General features: G+C 38.0%; 1 protein-coding gene and 1 non-coding gene across 2 annotated transcripts in view; one reads left to right on the top strand and one right to left on the bottom strand.

Annotated features, from left to right (window-relative positions):
* The window catches only part of SLC15A5 (solute carrier family 15 member 5), a 76489-nt gene that overhangs the window by 44358 nt on the left and 12071 nt on the right, over positions 1-20060 (top strand). Inside the window, 1 exon segment of the mRNA XM_002918716.2 lies at positions 8305-8433. Within this exon segment, the coding sequence (XP_002918762.2) occupies positions 8305-8433 (129 nt within the window).
* On the bottom strand, positions 11518-11624 carry LOC117796868. Its single transcript, XR_004621571.1, has one exon. It is a non-coding gene; the product is annotated as a U6 spliceosomal RNA (small nuclear RNA).

Raw genomic sequence — 20060 nt, 5'->3', positions numbered from 1 at the left:
TAAACATGCAAATGAAATGAAAATGTGAGCCAATTTTCCAGATAATTCAATGTCTTTAAATTAAGTTACACTAAATTAAGTGTGATCACTAGTGTTTCATAAGACAGGTTCAAAATAACTTTATTAAATATCAAGGGTTTTCTGGATTATCTAGATTGCTGATATTAATTAAACTAGCCATTTTCAAATTCATCAAGGTAGTTCAGTGACTTCTTGCAATACAGCAGTGTGTGTGTGTGTGTGTGTGTGTTTATCAGTGTAATCTATTGCATCTCATTTTTTACCTTCTTTATATTTCCCTGCAGTGGGAGCCCTGATTGTAAATCATTATACTTCACCAAGATTAGTTTTTTACTACCTATCTTCCTACCTCCACTATCCCTCCCACTCTATCAACCAGCACACGACCTTCAATCATCCTAAATGACAGTTCTGATCATTTCACTCGTCCAAAATCTTCAATTATTCTATTATCTTCAGTTATTTCCAAATTCCTTAAATACACATATTTAATAAGGACATACATATATATGCACACATGTGTATACATATATGATACCAAAGCAATTCACTGAAAAAGGTAAAAATAAAAGCAATTAATAAACTCTGTATAGGATGTGTAGGTGATCTGACTGTAACATCTGTCACCCCATCGATCTTCAGGGTTGTTTCGGCTGATCTGGTTGACTAGGCAGGTGTCCCCTTCCTTCCCTCCCAAAGCTGCAGACTTGGTGGAAAAGGATGACTTACCTCACAGAGGAGGAACATTCTTCAGTCAAGGGTATGTGAGTAGCTGCATTCCATTGCTAGAACCTCCAAACAAGCTCTCAGTGTCCATTTGTAGGAGAATGTAGGGTAGTCAGGTTTCTAAGGCTCCAGACACATCCAAGTGAGGTGCTGCATGCCACGGTCCGCCTTTCAAGAATGAAAAAAAAAAAAAAAAGAAAGAAAGTTTATGGAATTATAATCATAGATGTCTATTAGGTCTCTTTTTTAAAAAGACTTATTTATTTGGAGCACCTAGGTGGCTCAGTCAGTTAAGCGTCTGCCTTTGGCTCAGGTCATGATCCCGGAGTTCCAGGATCAAGTCCCGCATCAGTCTATGTGGTCACCATTATCTCACCAATTCTATCAGAACCTCCTAACTTGTCTCCCTGCTTCTTCTCCTGCCCCAGGAGTCCATTCTCCAAAATAGCCATCATGCTCTTTGCAAAAGAAGTCCTACCATTCCCCTGCTTCAAATTTCTCAATAGGATTTTGGAGATAAACTCCTTAAATGGTGAATAAGACTGTACATGGTTTCGCCTCTTGTACGGCTCCAACTACATTTTATAACATTATTCCCCCTGACCACTCCCCTAGAACTTTAATGATCTTCATTCTGTGTTTCTAAAGCGTCAAACTTATTTTCATCCCAAGGCCTTTGTGTTTGCTCTTCTCTCAACCTAGAATCCCCTTTCCTCTGTTTTCAGGTGTCTGGCTTCTTCTCAGCATCAAATTTTCTCAAAGATTATCTCCTCAAAGAGGCTGTCTAGGTGATCTTATCACTTTCACTCTATTACCCTGTTCCATTTTTTCTAATAGCACTTGTCAGGACCTGCAATTATCGTATTTATATGTGTATGTTTACTGCTTCTCTCTCACCATGAGAATGTGCAGGCTTTAAATCAAGATTCTTATCCTTATTGTCTATCCTTAGGTTCTAATGTTCTTTCTTCCTTAAAGTGCATGTACAGAGAAGATGATTAATAAATATACTGAATAAACAAATGAGAATAAAATATACAGCTATTTCTATGTGAGCACAATAAAAATATATCATTCAAATTCCTGACAATGTCCTACACTGATGGCATTGAGCAAGGAAGCACAGTGGATTTCTCCCCTAATTTCAATGGACATTGTTTACCACGCTAAATCACGTTATACCTAAGAGATGAGCTACAAGAAACACACACACACACACACAGAAAACTTTTCAAACTATGTCTTAATTACAGCAATGTATACCCCAGCTGTCTCATAACCCGTGTTTGTTTTACTTATTCAAAAAATACTGTGTTGGTACCTACAGTAGGCCTGACACTACTTTAGAACCTTAAGGCAAATCAATTAAAAAAAAAAAAAAGATGAAAATTTCTGCCATTGTAGTACCTACATTCTACCAAAGGGAGAAAGACAATAAAAAATAAATGTAATACCTAATTAAATTAGAGAACATGTTGGGTGATGAGTACTATAGAAAAAGAAAAGATAGAGCGGGATAAGGAGGGTCAGGAGCGCCAAGCGTAGGAGGCAGCAGACTGAAGCATTAAGAGATAGATCAGGACAGACCTCAATGAGAGGTAATACACAAGGACTCGAAAAAGTTGAGGGAGTCAGCCACATGGATGTCTGGAAAAGAATATTGCTGTTACCAAGGGAGTCATCAAATGCAAAGATGGGAGTATATCTGGCAAAGAAGTGGAAGGGGTCTCATGAAGTTGGAGGAGAGTGAGGAAGAGAGAAACTAGGAAGAGATGACTCAGAATGGCCATTGTAAAGACCTGGGCTCTGAGTGAAACGGGAAAAAGAATGACATGATGTTATTTACACTTTTAAAGAATCTTTCTCTCTGCTGTGGAGAATATCCTACCTTGAAGAAAAGGATAGATTAAGAATATAGTACAGTGAGGAAAAGGATAGAAGATAGATGAATTAAGCGAAGACAATGAGAGCCTCAGACCAGAATAGTAGCAGTGTGGGTCGTGAGAAATAATCCAAGTTTAGTTATATTTTAATGAAGGAACAATAGGGTATGAGAAAAAGAGAGGAGTTAATGATGACGTCAAAATTTATGGCCTGAGCACCTGGAAGGATGGAGTTGGCATCTACAGAGAGACAAAAGGCTACAGGCAGAACAAGCTTTGAGGAGAAGATCACCAGTTTCATTTTGGACACGAACAAGATGTCAGATCGAGGCGACAAATAGAGAATTGGATATCCAAGTCTATATTTTCATATTGAGCTAGCAGATATAGCAAATTTGAGAGTCATAAGCACATCAATGGTGTTTAAAGCAATGGGATTAGTTGAGATCACCAAGAGAGTTAGGGCACATTGGGAGTCAGTATAGACAAGAGGATTCAGAAACTCGACCCTGAAGCACATCATCATTAAGACATTAAAAGAAGATGAGAAATTTGCAAAGACGAGAGAAAAGAAGTGACAAGCAAGAAAAAGCAAAACCAAGAGAGCAGTATCTCAGAAGTCATATGAAGAAATGTTATCAAGGAAGGAGTGTTCATCCGTGTTAAATGATGTTAATACATCAAATAAGATGAGGACTAAGAATTGGCTGAGAATTTGGCCATTATTGGTGGTCTGGAAAAAAGCTTTCTTATGTGGGATATGGGAATGCACAAAAGCCTCTTTAGAATGAGTTTAAGGGATAATGAGAAGAGAAGAACTATAGATAATTTATGTGAAGAATTTTGCTGCAAAAGAGAAGAAATGGGACAGTAGCTGACAAAGGGATGGGGTTAAGAATGAGTTTTTTATTTATGTTTGAGGAAGGAAAGATAATGGCATCATACAGCATGTTGGTGGGAATGATTCAAAGGAGGGGAAAATTTTTTTAAAAAGAGAGAGGGAAAGTCGATGGCATTGGGAGGGGAAATTACTGCAAATAGAAAGGTTGAGATCTAATTTACAAGTTGAGAACGTGGCTTTAGATAGTAGTAAGATAGTTCATCAATGGTAACAGTTTGGAGGGAGAGTATGAAGGTGCAGAAACTCATGGGTGCATAAACAGGTGTGGAGATTCCTATGGAAATTCTCTTCCAGCTAGTTGATTTTTTTTTCAGTGAAGTAGGATGTCAGGCCATGAGCTCTGAGTAAGGATGGGAGAGTATAGTTGGGGGGTTTGAGGAGAGAGCAGAGGTATGAAATTGTTGTCTGAGACAATGCGAGAGTGAATGAACTAGGGAGATCTAGAACATTGCCAGGGTGCATTAGGAGACCTTTGAGGTGTGTGGTCCGGAATTTAAAATGAGTTGGTCAACATGGTTATGTGTTTTTCTTCCAGAAACATTAGGCTGCATGGATCTAAGAGCAGAGATGGCAGAGAGTGAATTGTTGAGCCAATCAATTTCCAGAAAGCAAGAGAAAAGCAAGGGAATGAGGGTATGTGAAAGAATATGATCATAACAATTAACTATGGAACTTAACTCAGCTAAAAAGAGTAGTAGGAACATAAAGGGCATGAAAGAGGTAAGAATAATGAAAGGAGCGATGGAGTGGAGGTCCTAAAGGAGTCTAAGCATTTTTGTGGTTGAGTAGCAGACAGTAAACTGGGAAGGCAGGAGGTTATAATCAGAGGGGGTTGCACAAAGTTGAGATTATGGAGCGCTTACAATTACTGGCCTAGGGCATGGGTTGGCAAACATTTGCTGAAAAGTGTCAGATTATAAACAGTTAGGCTTTTCACACCAGACAGTCTCTGTTACAACTACTTAACTCAGTCACTGTGGTATATGAGCCATCATAGGCATACCTAATGAATGGGTGTGGCTGTGTTCCAATAAAACTTTATTTATAAATAGGCGGCAGCTGGAACCTTACCTGATGGTAGTTCACCAACTCCTGGTCTGAGGAGCAAGGTTCAGGGTGTGACCATGGTAATGAATGGCTAAGGTAGAGTGGCTAAGGTAGAGTGGAGGAGGAGGACATTAGAAAGAAGGTCAAGGATGGAAGTCTCGAAGGGTGACCTCTATATATGAAGGTCAAGGAACTGAGAAACCAAGATCTAGCAGGATGGAAGTCTCGAAGGGTGACCTCTATATATGATAAAATTGCCAGGAACTAAGGCAGGAATAGATCTGGAGAACGTGACGAGGAGAAAGGAGCTGATGACTTTGAATAACAGAGGAAAATGTCCTAGAGATTAACAGACAACTGCACAAATGAGAAATATGAGGTGATACCATCGAATAATACTGATAAAATCAGAAACAATAAGCTGAAGCTTTTTAGGGATGAGGAAGGAATGATGATGTGAAAGTGGGTAACAGAATCAAATTCCGTTTTCTGGGACGGAGGTACTTCTCTTACCCACGTTCGAAATAACTTCTCACCACACATTATCAGCACATTTAACAGTTTAAGAACAACCGGAGTGAAAGAAATTTCAGCAATGAGTCCCCAGGACCAGGGAGGGCCTCAGGAAGGTGCTTATAGCCCCACAGTCTGTAGATTCCACAGATGCTGTGAGGGGTAACTTTGCAAACACTAACCAGCCTCCACCTGGAGGCACATTTCAGCCCTCCTTGGCAAGGCCAGCTTTCCCACACACCGAATCTTTTTTACTGTGTCTTCACGGTAAAATGAGAATTGGGGAAGAGTGGCAGACTTGTGGATACTATGTATGCTATTATGTGCTAAAAGAAGTACCGCAGAGCCTAAAAAATCAGGTTGATGATCACTAAAGTCGAAAGAGACCAGAGCATGCGAGTCGGTGCCTGAAAATGGAGATACGAGGACTTGAAAAGCTAAGTCCTCTAAAAGGGAACCGGAGGCTTTCAAAACGACTAAAATGACACCAAAGAGAGATTAACCAGCAGGCAGAGAGCTGGCAAAGTGTGTTCATGAATTATATACCGCACCAGAAGTTCTAGCAAGAGAAAAGCATAGGATTAATAATTAACTAGCAGAGTAATAATGGGCTTGTACGTTCTGCTTTTTCTCAGGGAAAGAAATCGGCCTACTTCGTCTTTCTGCCCATTGTTTGTCTCCTCATATTTATAGAAAGGAAAGTTCATAAGCCAATTCCTTTTTATAACAGTGAATCATTTCTTCCCAAAGCCTCTTCGGCGTTTCCCTCATACCATCCCCCAGATCTTCCTGAAAAAAACAAAACCTTGTGAGCTTGGCCTCGGGCTCCTCAGGGTGTTTTGCACTCCACACGAGAGCTGGGGTACCCACGGCCCCTTGCCACTGATATTTGAAGTCCTTCTCCACAGCACTTTATTTATCACCATCATTATCTTCACCTCCAATAAGTATTTGTGGTGTTAAGTGCCTGTTTAGCGCTGCCCTTAGCGTCACGCACGTCTCTGCTCTCTGCCTGCCCAGAGTGGAACATCTAGGAAGGATGCTCAGTGCCTGAGCTGAGGGCAGCCTCAGCCTCCACGTGCAGCCCGTTTCCTGGAGCACAGACAAGCGACTCCTTTGAATGTTCTTTGGATGATAAATAGAAACATGTGGAGGATATGCAGAAACCAAGACAGAAATGTTAAATGAATGCTAGGAAGGTACATGAGTACGTGGACATTATGTATTCGTTAGTTTATTTAAGTGGGCTGAACAAATGCAGAGTTTTTCTGGGGTAGAGGGCACGTAAACCAGGGTGACATTTTCCCGAGAGAGAAGGGAGGAGATAATGAGATCTCTTTCTAGAAAAGGAAACTAAGGGGTGCCTGGGTGGCTCAGTCAGTTAAGCATCCAACTCTTCATTGCAGCTCAGGTCATGATCTCAGGGTCATGATCTCTGAGTCATGAGATCAAGCCCCGAGTTGGGCTCCCTGCTGGGTGTGGAGCTTGCTTGAGATTCTCTCTTCCTCCCTCTCCCTCTGCCCCTCCCCTGTCTAAAAAAAAAAAAGAAAGAAAAGAAGAAAGAAAAGGAAACTAAAGGTTAACCTCTCCGGTATATTGGTTTTCTATCACCACTTTTCTTTTTTAAATGAACTTTAATGTTTATTTATGATCTCTCCCTGTAGACAAATTTGCGCAAAGTACAAAAGAGTAAGGAGAAGGAAAATTAAAAATCCAATAATTCAACCACTCAAAGCTAACACCATTCCTGTTATTTTATGTATTTCCTTCCAATTTTTCGCCACACATAATACGAAAGAGAGATTACTGCAATAAACTCCTGTGTGTTCACGTTCCAGCTTCAATCATTCTCAAGCCAGCCAAACTTGTCTCATCTCTACCCTCACTTGCACACTCTCTTCCTCCTCGTTGTATAATTTTGAAGCAAATCCCAGATACCATATTATGATAAATGTTGTAAATATTTTAGCATGTACCCCTAAGGTTGCCATGCATATTTTAATATAGTTAATATCATATGTATAAAATCAGATATACTCATTTTCATCTATGTCTGATACCCAGAAAAATTTGGGGGGGGCTTTTTAAGTTTTTATTTGAATTTCAGTTAATTAACATACAGTGTTATATTAATTTCAGGTGTATAATATGGTGATTCAGCGAGTTCATACATCACCTGGTACTCATCACAGGTGTGCTCCCTAATCCCCATTACCTATTTCACCCATCCCCCAACCCCTCGCCTCCAGCAACCATCAGTTTGTTCTCTATAATTGAGTCTGTTCAAAAAAATTATTTGTAATTGAAATTTAAAAAAAAAAAATTTCCTCCATGATTTTTTTTTCAACTGCTTGCCACTTGCCACTTGCAACAATGACTTGGGGGAAGAAAGATAATCTTTTTGGAGACCCAAAGCTTAAGCTCTAGTCTCTCTTTAGGTAACCTCTCCTTAAATAGGATAATTTAAATGCATGTAAGGCACTTTGCACAAGAAGGAGCCATTTGACTTGGTAAGATTAATACTGTTAAAAATAGCCAACCTGATTCTGTTCCTACAAGTCAGCATTTTACATACATTATGGGATTATACATACATTATAGCGAGTAAGAACCACAGCCCCTCTGCAAGTGAGTGATGATATTATTCCCATTTTATAGAGAGGAACACTGAAGCTTGGAAAGTTTAAGTAATTACTTAAAGTTACATAGGTAATAAATAATTGACTTGGGATTTTAGCAAAATCTTGTCTAACTCCAGACCCATCCTCTTAACCCCCATGCTAATTTTATATGATAAATTCAAGTTTTCTGTAGGGAAACTAATGATTTACTTGGAATCACAGAATCATAGACCTTATTACTAGATTGTCATAGTACCCAGTACAAGCCTCACCTCAATCCAAAATTAAGAAATATTCAAATCGGGGTGAAATTCAAATTTGGGTAAATATGTTGGGACACTCAAATCACCAAGTAATTAAATTTTTCTTGCAGCTATACAAGAGTATGTTTTGCCGTATTTTACTCCTTTTAGATATACCTAAATTGTACCATCATAGTATGCTTTACTATTGTAACTCTAACAAAGTCCAACCCAAATTTTGCCTTTATCAGTAAGCTTTCTTTGAGGTATAATCAACACTGATTTGAATAATATCTATGGAAGTATTTTACAGAGAATGTCTAAATTTTGACTTTCTCTTTTCCTTTCAGTGTCTGTGATATACGGACTTGTTCCGAGTACCATCAGAGGAACCTCTATGAATTTTTCGACACTGTTCAATGGATTTGGTTGTTTCATGGGGGCATTGCTGGTGGAGTTGGTATATCTCATCTCAGAAGGTAAAAATAGGTTCATGGTATGCTTATATATGTATATTGATTTGATGACTAGAGAATTGGGAGACAAAATCTTAAAAGGAGGGCTTTGCCAGTGTAGTCTTTTTTTAATTGATCCACTTTTGCAATTAAGATAGAATTAAGATAGGAAATAGACTCTTGCTGTATTCATTAATTTCTGGGAATTGTTTTTCTTTTGATAGGAGGAGGTAATTACAGAATGTCACTTCTCATGAGACCCTGTCCGCTGTCTTTCTTTAGTGTATTTTAAAACAAATCAGTCATTATAGTCTTATTAGATCTTTCAGTAAGGTCATATTCAGTAATGCCTCATAGCTGGCATAGATAATGGGGTATCTGGATGATCTTTTTTCCCTGGGATTTTTCAGAAATCATGTCTATGCAATCAAAAAGAAACCGTGAATTGAATAGCAAATAGTCTTGGAAAATTTTTCCCATAGAAATTGATCAGGAGAAACACCCCATCTGAAAAATTCACGTACAATAAGAAAGTGCTACTCATACATGTGCTGACAGAAAAATCGACAGAATGACAATGATTAGATGTCATGGTGAAATGTCTTTGGCTGTATTTTAAATCCACAGGCTTTTTCCTTTATTTGTTCTAAGATGTTAACATGGCTTAACATTTTTTTTAAATTTACTTTTGCTTACTTTATGAAAATACTACAAGCCTATTCTCTACTTTCAAAGGTACTTACAGTGTGCACTTAAAATCATGTAAAGAAAGCATTGGTTTGTATTTTCCTGTAACAAATTTAATTTACTTACTTTCAAACTACGGAAAAATTAGCTTCTATGAATGAGAAATTCTTTTTAACACTATCTTCATTCAAAAAATATTTATGGAAGACCCACTTTGTGGCAGGTACCATGCTGGACACTGGGGATACCATGACAAGGAAATAAACACTCCCAAATCCTCAAAAAATTTCCAGGGGTGTAGAGAACAAGTCAAATTAAGAAGGATAAATTTGCTGGTAGGTAGAGTAGAGTTCTAGGGAACAAATGTACAATCCTTGATTGATTGTTAATAAGATGAATTATTGCCCTTGTCTTAGTTAACTGAGAAAGTGAAACAAGTGTGTATTGACTGCTTACTGTGTGCCAGGCTCTGTGCTACACGGAATTTGTGAGATATGGTTCCATTTCTCAAAGCACGAAAATTCAAACCATCGTAACAACCATGTGAACAGCAGCAAGTTGTTGACTGCTCTGGTGGTTAGATTCTTTATGTATAAACAAGGGACAAAGCACTGGTATTAGAATTTTATAAGATAACCTGGAAAAGTCTTACCTATATCTCTACCTAAACATCTTAGTGTTCGGCATATGTTTATTTTCTTCAACATTACTCAATGAAGATGAAAATCTGCTTTTATTATTTTTTTTGAAAGATTTTATTTATTTGAGAGAGAGAGAGAGCATGAGCAGGGGAGAGAGGCAGAGGAAGAGGGAGAAGCAGACTCCCCATTGAGCAGGGAGCCTGATGCAGGGCTCGATCCCAGGACCCTGGGATCATGACCTGAGCCAAAGACAGACACTTAAGCCACTGAGCCATCCAGGCGCCCTGAAAATTTGCTTTTAAAAATGTCTATAATCAAACCACATTTTCCATATTCTAGAAGAACTATGAAGTCAAATATTACTATCAGTTTATCTTTGATATAAATCTACATTTTTCATACGTATGTTTGAGGAACGTACCCAGTTGGGCCGAACTTCACAAGACTGTGCTCACTTTCGTCATTAGCCACAAGTTCAGAGATTCCCCACGACCACGGTCACTTCTGATAAGCTGGCTATAAATGCGGAGGTCCCCACCAATAATTTGCTAGAATGACTCACAGAACTCAGAAAAGCACAGTACTTATGATTACAGCTTTATGATAGCAAAAAATACAAATCAGAGCAAGGTCTAAGAGGGTTCCAAAAGTGAAACCTCTTTCATCCTCAGGGATGCAGTGGCCAACTGGCACACCAATGTGTGACGCTATGCAGAATATGGCCAACCAGGGAAGCTTGCTTGAACTTCAGAGTGCAGAATTTTCATTGAGGTTTTATGATGTATACAGGATTGATTGCACCATTGGCCATGTGATTGAACACAGCCTCCAGCCTCTTCCCTCTGGAGGTTGGGCTATCACATGGCTCAAAGCCTCAACCCTCTAATCATGTGCTTAGTTTTCCTGGCTGGCAGGCCCCTAATGTGTCCTCGCATTAGCATAAACCATCAGGTGGGGCTGGAGAGGCCTGCTATGAATGACGAAGGCATTCCAGTTACTCCGGAAACTCAAAGGGTTTAGTGTTTACCAAACAGGAACCAGGGCAAAGGCCAGGCAAATTCTCTATTACACCCAATTATTCTTGCAATCCATTTCATTGAAAACCTACATTTTTCTTGAGAATCTGATTAATATGGTAGGAACTGTTACTTACATTATTGCATTTATTGCAACAATCATATAAAGGCAATCTTATCCTTATTTTTGAAATATAAGAAGACAGAAAAAAGAAAACAAAGTGGTCAAATCATCGCAACTAGTATCTGACAGAGATCTGACCCTTTCAGTGTTCTGAAACCAACATCAGCATTGCTTTTAATACACCAAACAGCTATTAAGAGTCACCTAGTGTAAGGGCCTTTTAATGACACTTGTTATTTCTGCAATACAACCTTTTCGGATGGGGGTCTGCACGTTGGATATTATTGATAATATTCTAGATATAACAAAATATGGGTAAACAAAAGTTTATGTAATTTGACAAAGTTTACCAAGGACAAATGGCGAGGATATCTTAGCTACATCAATGTGAGTGGGGTGCTCTCTAAACTTGTATTCAAGAGAACACCATTTAAATTACCACTAATTAATTTGATTTACTTCTTCTTTGAGAGGTTTTTGTTGTTGCTGCTGTTCATAATAATATTGTGTTACATTAAGTCCTATCCCAATATATTAGAATCTTTTTTTATTTAAATTCAATTAGCCAACATAAAATACATCATTAGTTTCAGATGTAGAGTTCAATGATTCATCAGTTGCATATAACACCCAGGGCTCAAAAAATATGGAACACTTCACAAACTTGCATGTCATCCTTGCTCAGGGGCCGTGCTAATCTTCTCTGTATCATTCCAATTTTAGCATATGTGCTGCCGAAGCAAGCACCCAATAAATCAGAATCTTACTACTGGATATTAATGTCAGAGGCCATCTAGGCTAACATTGTACCCAAATCTAGAAATACCTGCATCATCTAACACCCAGAAAAATTCTCTGCTTTGAATGTAACCTGTGTCTGCCCATCTGCTAATCACTATGTTCCACAGAGTAAGTCTAATTTTCTATCCATACCAACTCCTCCAATGTTTGATAAATCTTCGGAGACATAATGAGGTATGATGTTCAAATCCAGACAGTCTAGGAATGTGTTCTCAGTTTCTATGCCAGTAACAGCAATACATAGTTCATCATGCTGCTATCAAGATTACGTAATTAACACACACAGTAGGTGCTCAGTAAAGATGGCTATGGTCCAATAGTATGGCTTAGGATTAAACACAATACTCAAGATGTTACTGTTATCAACCTAGTGTCTCTCTCTCCCTCTCTCTCTCTCTCTCTCTGAATGCCAACAGAGATTGTGTTGACTTTTTCAGTAGTGGCACTGGGCTTATGGTTAATGAAAACCTGAGGCTTTTTTTAAATTTTGTTTGTAACAGTTACTCTCAGTTCAGTTTGACTCCTCTTACCACAATTTTTTTTCTAATTAAATGTAAGACTTTATCTTTATCCTTGATACATGTCAACTCATCATTTTAAATAACATACATTTTAAAAACTTGATTCTGTCACCCAGTTTATTACTAATATTTACTTCTTTACTAGCTTTGTGTCATCTGCAAACTTAGTAAGCAAGTGCCTAGACTTCTTTCAGATAATTGACCAAATTGGTGAATTGGACAGGACCAAAAATAGAGCCTTGTGGAAAGTTCCTAGAGACCTCACTCACTGCCGGTTATCAACTAATCTTCCCCTTTTGGATGTAATCAGCTCCCACTTCATCTAATTACTATCATTCAGCCCAGGCACTTCTCCATCATTCCCTGAATGACATCACAGGAGACTTTGTCATATGTTTTTCTGGGAGCAGGATATATCTGCGTTTATGAAAATCCCTTTAGCCATCAGAATAGCATTCATCAAGAGAGGAAATGATGGGGGCGCCTGGGTGGCTCAGTCGTTAAGCGTCTGCCTTCAGCTCAGGGCATGATCCCAGAGTCCTGGGATTGAGCCCCGCATCGGGCTCCCTGCTCCTTCCTCTCCTGCTTGTGTTCCCTCTCTCGCTGGCTGTCTCTCTTTCTGTCAAATAAATAAATTTAAAAAAAATCTTAAAAAAAAAAAAAAAGGAAGGAAGGAAGGAAATGATGTTTATTTAGAGGATTTGGTTCTTGTGACCCTAACTTGGCTTATGTGACTAGTTAGGGCCCCTAAAAAAGAGTGATCCTTTGTATGCATGACATTCGGTAGGTCATCATCTTCCCTAAGACTATTTCCTCTTATTTGAAAAAGGGAATGCTGCACCCCACTTTTCTCAGAGATGACGAGAGGATAAAATTAAATAATGCATTTGATCATTTTCATACCAGAGGTTTTTTTAAATAGAAAATAAAGTCATATATTATAGTGGCCCCTTTGGTTAAAAACAAGACCAGTCTTTTAGTTAAACAACCAGACCAATTTTTTTTGACAGAACCCACCAGAGTGACACCATCACTGTAACTATGTACTTAAGCATCCCGCACGCCTCTGCATTCCATTTAGCATATAAGATATTTTAAACCTTTAAGGATTCATGTCAGCTGAGCATGTGTGTATGTGAGTGTGTGTGAGTGTTGGTGTATGATTGGGAGAGACGATCGGCTCTCACAGTCTCCCAGTCTCCAAGCCGCATTAGTCATTTTTAGCACCGTGATGGAGAATGGTGTGAATGCGGTAAATTCAAAAGATTTCTCAAAACTTGACTGTGCAGACAGATAACTGTTAGAGTGACATTTTCAGTACAAGTGAGAAGACTGATCCTTCTGGGATCTCTAACTCTGAGTGCTTTAAAGGAGAAGATACAAGACTAAACCCATCCTCCTACACTAATCGTTTCAGGAATAGTTTCTCTAAAAGTAGTAACGCTAATATGAGGGAGTGAAGTCAGTCAAGCTGCTTATTTCCACTATATCCCATTAGCAACCAGATCAATTTTCTCACACTCATGGGTTCGAGCTTACTTTTTGACAAAAATAACAAAACAGAATTCAGTGGAAAGGGACATCTTAGTTATGGACGTGCAGGTGATTGAAAGATCCAAAGCAAAATGTCTACGGGAAAAAGGATAATTGGGCAGAATCAAGAAGTGAAGGAATACATCTTCTTGTCCCTGTTCGTCCTTCCTCCTAGAATTCAGGAAAGGAGCAAAGAATTTAGCTGTTTGATTCCCATCAAGATCATTTTAAATTAAAAAAAGTGATCTTTTAAAATTCTCATTTGACTCTCTGTGATTATTGAGACCACTGACAGCCATGTCAGCATGAATCATGGAGTCACTCTTGAAATAGGAATTTACATTTGCAGTAAACTTGAAAGAAAATATTTGTGCACCTGGAAAGCTATTTAACTGGATTCCATGGGTCCATGCCTGTTTTCTGAGAGATATTTTCTTAAAATTCATTCCAGTGTACTTGGAGCTTACTTGACAGGCCCCCACCAACTCTCGCAGGCAAATCCTACTCATGGTCTTCAGTCAGAAGCAGTTTCAGAATCCTCCTTGTACAATGAGGTTATGAATCTCAGGTACAACTTATCCTATGTCCCCAAGCTTTGGCCCCCACAGAGACCCTTGGAGCTCCTCAGAGGCCTCAGGGTTCATAACAGTATCAAAGCAGAGTTCAAAATACCCACTATATTGTGGTAAGCAACTATTCATTGCTGTTGGCTCACCAGAGGTAGAAAGGGCAGATTTCTGAGTCAGACAAATCTGAATTCAAATTCAACTCAGCCCTTAACAAGCTGTGAGATCTTGACCACATTACTTAACTTTTCTGAGTCTCAATTTCTCCTTCTCTAAAATGGTGTCACTAATAACTTAGCTTCCAAGATTTCTAGAAGGACTAGAGGAAATAGATATAAAGTATCAGGTTAATAAAAGTGCACAGAAACAATGATTTGTGTTGTTGCTATTCTAAATTGAGTGGGATCTCAACTTTTTCCAAGTAGGCTAGAATTATCATGGGTATGATGATCTGGTATAGCACTTTAATAATTCTTCAAAAAAGAATGTATTCCATAAATGAGGACATCAGGTATCCCATTCAATTCCAGGTCCGAATTGGGATGAGATGAAATAAAGCAGTACTCTGAGATTCTTCTTGGCCTCATGGACCCATGTCATTAGTGGAGCTTCCTTTGCACTGAAAACACACAAGTCTAGATGGAATTAGATATGCACTGATGCTCATACTAAGAGTGCCTGGAAATACTACTGAAATTGACATCAGAAGGATGGTGGTATTTGGCTTGGTGTAAAGTATTTCTGGCAGAGAGTACATATACCAAGGCCTGGAAGTAAAGAAATACTAGGTGCATCAGAAGAACTCAAAAATCAGTAATCTGAAAATAAACAGCAAATGGGAGGAAATCACATGAAGTCAGGTTGAGGAATTAGACAGATGCAAAATTATGCAGGACCTTTGGCTTATAGGAATTTTTTTTAACTTGAATGTAATATGAAATCATAAAGGCACCAGGCAAGTGACATGATCTATTTGTTTTAAAATCACTACGGATGTAGTATAAGTTAGAAGGGAAGAAGAATGGTTTGGGAGAAGTGTACACTTTAACCCAGGCGAGTCTAGAGTAGTGATGAACTAGGAAGAAAGTAGGCAGATGGAGAGAAATCAATGGATATAAGCTTGATTTTAGAGGTAGAATCAATAGTGTCCAGTGGAGTGAGGAGGTGGTAGGATGCAGGAGAGAGGAGGGGTATCAAGGAAGCATCCAAATTCTGCCAAGAGCAACTGGGTGGACAAAATTCCCTTTGCTAAATGGAGAAGACTAGAAGGCAAACAGATTGGGAAACTTGTCACCTGTTCATTTTTTAGCACATTAATTTTGGCATACCAGTGAGACATCCAAATAGAAATATCTAGACCTCAGTAAAAGGATCTGGGTTAGATATATAAATATGTGAATCTTTGGCACAAAAATAGCATTGGTAGCCATAGAAGTGAATTAAATTACCTAGTGTGAATACTGAGAATGAGGGCAAAAGGAGCCCAGTACTTAGACCTGAAAAGCCGCATATTACAGTTTAGATGGAGAAGGAATGGCCCGCCAAAGAAAGAAAAGCAGCAGCCAGAGAAGTGAGGGAGAACACACACACACACACACTCACAAACACACGTGCGTGCACGGGTATGCATGTGTGTCTGTGTGTATGCATATATTTATTTACTGATGATAAAAGAGAGGATTGTTTCAAATAGGAAATGATAAGCTAGGTAAAATCCTACTGTGAGATCAAGTAAAATGAAGAACGGAAAAAATCTGTAGATTTAGCAATATTATGATCACTGAAAACTTTACCAAGAATCATTTCAGTGGTGAGAAGGGAATAAAAACCAGATTGGAGTGGGGTAAAGAACATCTAGGAAGTGAGTAAGTAAAGGTATCACATTCAAACAACTTTTTTAAGGAACTTGGCAATGACGAAGATTTAAGAGATAAAGTAGGGGCTACATGGGTATGTGGGTAAATTTGGCAGATTTAGCAAATAAAAGTACAGAACAACAAGTTAAACTTGAATTTCAGGTAAACAATGAATACTTTTTTTGGGGTACAAGCATGTCCCATGCAATATTGTGAACATACTTTACACCAAAAAATTATCTGTGCGATGTTTAAGACATGGTTATCCTAAAAAATAATTCATTGTTGTTCTGAAATTTGAATTTAATGGTGAGTCCTGTATTTTATCTGGGAGGTTAGGTGTGAGTTCAAGGTACTTTTTTATATCGAGAGATACTTGGGCATATTAAAGTGGTGAAAGAAAACATCTGGTAGATTGAGAAGCTAAAAATGCATGAGAAAGAAGGGAGATTGACTTCTTCCTAGGGGTGGATGCTTCCTTCCTGCACTCACACAGAAGAGAGAATGGGAAGGGTGGGTGCCCAGGCAAACAGACGTGTGGTTCTGGTATTGGGAAGATGCTGGCACCTACCTTTCCAGACTCTCAGTTTTCTTTATGAAGTATGCAGCGAGCCATTCACGAGAGCAAAAGGAGATTGGGATGAAAATGAGGAATAGTTAGAGCAGGGAGCTAAGAATGTGCTATCGCAAGAGCAAGAACAGATGATTTAGAAGAGAAGCCATTAAGATTGCGGGCAGTGCTGAAGGCCCAGTTGGTACTGGTAATCATGAAGAGTGATACCAAAGGACCTAAAGCATGATTTTGTCCAGTGACATTCAGGCGTCCAATGCAGTTATGAAGCTGTCCGGTGGATTTTTAAATGGTCTAAAGACCACAAGACAGGAAGAAAGGCACAAACTCTACTCCTGAATTAAAGTAATGTGAAACAAATCTTATATACGATTTCCCTCCAAATATGCAAGAGAGAAGGGGGTGGATATCTTTTCAAATTCTGAAATGAATAAGTCTACATCATTAGCTAACTGAATCTACAAATCAGAGAACAGACTGTACAAATAAGCAGATACTGGGCAAAATCAGTTCCTGCTATATCCGTGATGTTATTTAAACCCAGTATTTTACTATTTTAAATAGCTCCACTTCTAGGTTGACTTGTAAATTCAGTTCACAAATACCTATTGGGTTCCTACTATGTGCCAGCACTGGCCAGAAAGTGAATTAATAATACCAAGGCTGATGTTTAATTAACAAGAAGAACCTTATAGAAATATTTGACACTCAAATTAATATCAGATATATTCATTTGACTAATGCTATTACAATTACAGTTCATAGCTAATGGCATTATCGGGCTATTATCACAAAGCATTACCTCTCTTCTAAAACTCATTTCCATGATAATTCATTGAAATCATCATGAGAACACACTATCTTGATGGGTTTTTACCTCCCAACGCTCTTCAAGAGAATAAACTCACCCTTATAAGAAAGCCTGTTATCCCAAATATCACCCATGCTCGTTCTTTCTGCAGTTCAGGTGAACAATGCACAGCGATTTCTCTACAGTTTTGAAAGACACAGTGTCCCTTCCTGGAAACAGCAACCTAACTTCATTTTTATCCACAATTCCCAAGAAGTACAAATGCAAATTAAAGTCTCAATGCAGACATTGTTATGAGAGCAAGGTATCAAGCATGTGCAGATTTGGGGCCCAACCTCCATTCACCCATTCAATCGACAAATAATTACTCTGTCTCCTTTGCATGACTTTAGGCAGGCAGTTCAGCCTCTCTGCACCTCTGTTTCCTCATCTGTAAATTGAGGGTAATACTAATTTGGGTACTTATTAGACAAATACGAAAAAGTGGTAGAAAAGCCAAAGTTAGCATATAGTTGTTAGATATTATTTCCTTCAGGTATCATGAAAATTAATGTGTTTTAAAAATTAACTCAGGTAGGAGAGCTATGAATCTCAAATGAAGCATTTAAATCAGGTTACTGAAAGGAGGAAGGAAAGAAATTAACATTTATTAAGTGTCAGTTATATGCAGACCTTGCTATATGTATTTTGCAAATATATTATTTCATTAAATCTTCACAACAATTCTTTGGGGGTAGATGTTTGTAGCCTCATCCCACGTAAGCAGAAAATGAACCTAGAAAGTTATATAAGTTGCCCAAATCTTACAGCAGGGCTGGATTCCTGATTCCCAAGCTCCTTTTGCTTCACCAGAGTTTATTTCCCGTGGCGAAGAAGCGCGTCCATCCTGGAGAATGGCTGGTACACGTTTTTAATTACATACTTCTTCGCACATAGTGAAGCGAGGGATAAAGGAAGGTATAAAACCCATTTCCGTTCTGTCTCAACAAGTCTGGACGTTTGCTAGATCACCAGCATTACAAAAAATAACTTAAAAAATAGGTCTAACAAAGTCTGAGGGGAAATCATGGCTCGCTGTACCCAACTCTCATTTGAAGAGATTCCAAAAGGCACATTTTAATATTTTCAAAGTTCCATTATGTTCAAAATAAAACAGTGTTGGTAAAAAGGGGAATGACTGACTCTTCCTCTGAAAAGACATAGCAGAAATCTGCTTCTAATCAAAAGCGGTATGTCATAGCACTTAAAATAATGCCATGTATATTTGAGATATTTGGTAAATTGAGGGTTCCAGTGGGAAGTATAGTGACATATCACTAAAGTGAGTGAATCTCAGGTTTCAGAACAGACTGGTTATTGTTACTTGGAATGTTATGATTTCCATAATAATATCTTAGGACGGTTTTATAAATAGCACATAACTTCCGAGTCACAGCATCAAGACTGCTATTCAATACTTCAATTGCGGAAGAAGGGTAGTTTGTGATAGAAAACCACCCTTTTCCGTTGTTTTATCATAAACCAGAAGTGACTTGGGGAAGTCAGAGTTTTCCAAAAGTATGCTTGATGAAATGGTTTTAAAATATTATTTTTTGCTGTAAAGGTAATATATGATGAAATAAATCCAAACTCTAAAGGGAGGGAGAAAGACCAACAAGATGATGGCAATTATTATTTGGGTAAATTCTTTTCCAATATTTTTTTATTTGCATGCATGTGTGCATGAGTATTAAATTTATATAGAGATTTTAAACAAAATTGAATAAATGCTGCTGTATGTTCAATAAAAAAAATCATATCAAGTACCCACTTTTTTCCCATTAAAAATATCGTGAGCATATTTCCATGCAAAAAAAATTAAGCTCACTTTTTTTTTCTAGCATCCTGAAAATGGGATTGCTCATTCAATAAGGATAAACATTTTAAAGAGTATTGAGAAGTAAAGACAAATTGTTTTCTAAAAGGCTGCATCAATTATGCCACCACTGCAGAATAATACTTGTCTCAATGTGTTAGCCACAGCCTTACGCATAATAATATTTTGACTTTTGTTAATGAGTGGCAAAAATTATATTGCATTATTACTTTAATTTGTATTTTTTCAAAACGGAAAACTGAAATTTCTAATGGTATGAATACTTTTATCTTTTCGCATTCATGAAATGCTTGATCATACTATTTGCCCATTTTTTCTTTTGGCCTATTTGTCCTGTTTATTTTTTATTTTATTTTTTATTTTAAATGGTTTTTTTAACTTTAGGGATATTATCATATAGTCAAATTTGTTGCTAATATTTTCCTAGTTTTAAGTTAGCATTATAATTTCATAGATGAGTTTGTTTTGCACAAGTTTTGCTGATACATGTAATCAAATCTATCAACCTTTTTTGTTGTGATTCATATCATTGCATTTATCTATGGTTGTAGAAATTTCAGTAGTTTTGTATTTTGGATATAATAGTCTCATCCATGTGAACTTTACTTATGTGTTAGATGAACACTTATTTCCTTCAAATAACCAAAT

The sequence above is a fragment of the Ailuropoda melanoleuca genome, chromosome 16 (genome assembly GCF_002007445.2).
Source record: "Ailuropoda melanoleuca isolate Jingjing chromosome 16, ASM200744v2, whole genome shotgun sequence".
NCBI classification, from domain to species: domain Eukaryota; kingdom Metazoa; phylum Chordata; class Mammalia; order Carnivora; family Ursidae; genus Ailuropoda; species Ailuropoda melanoleuca.
The sequence above is the reverse complement of the archived record's forward strand: the minus strand, read 5'-3'. Positions and strand labels throughout refer to the sequence as shown.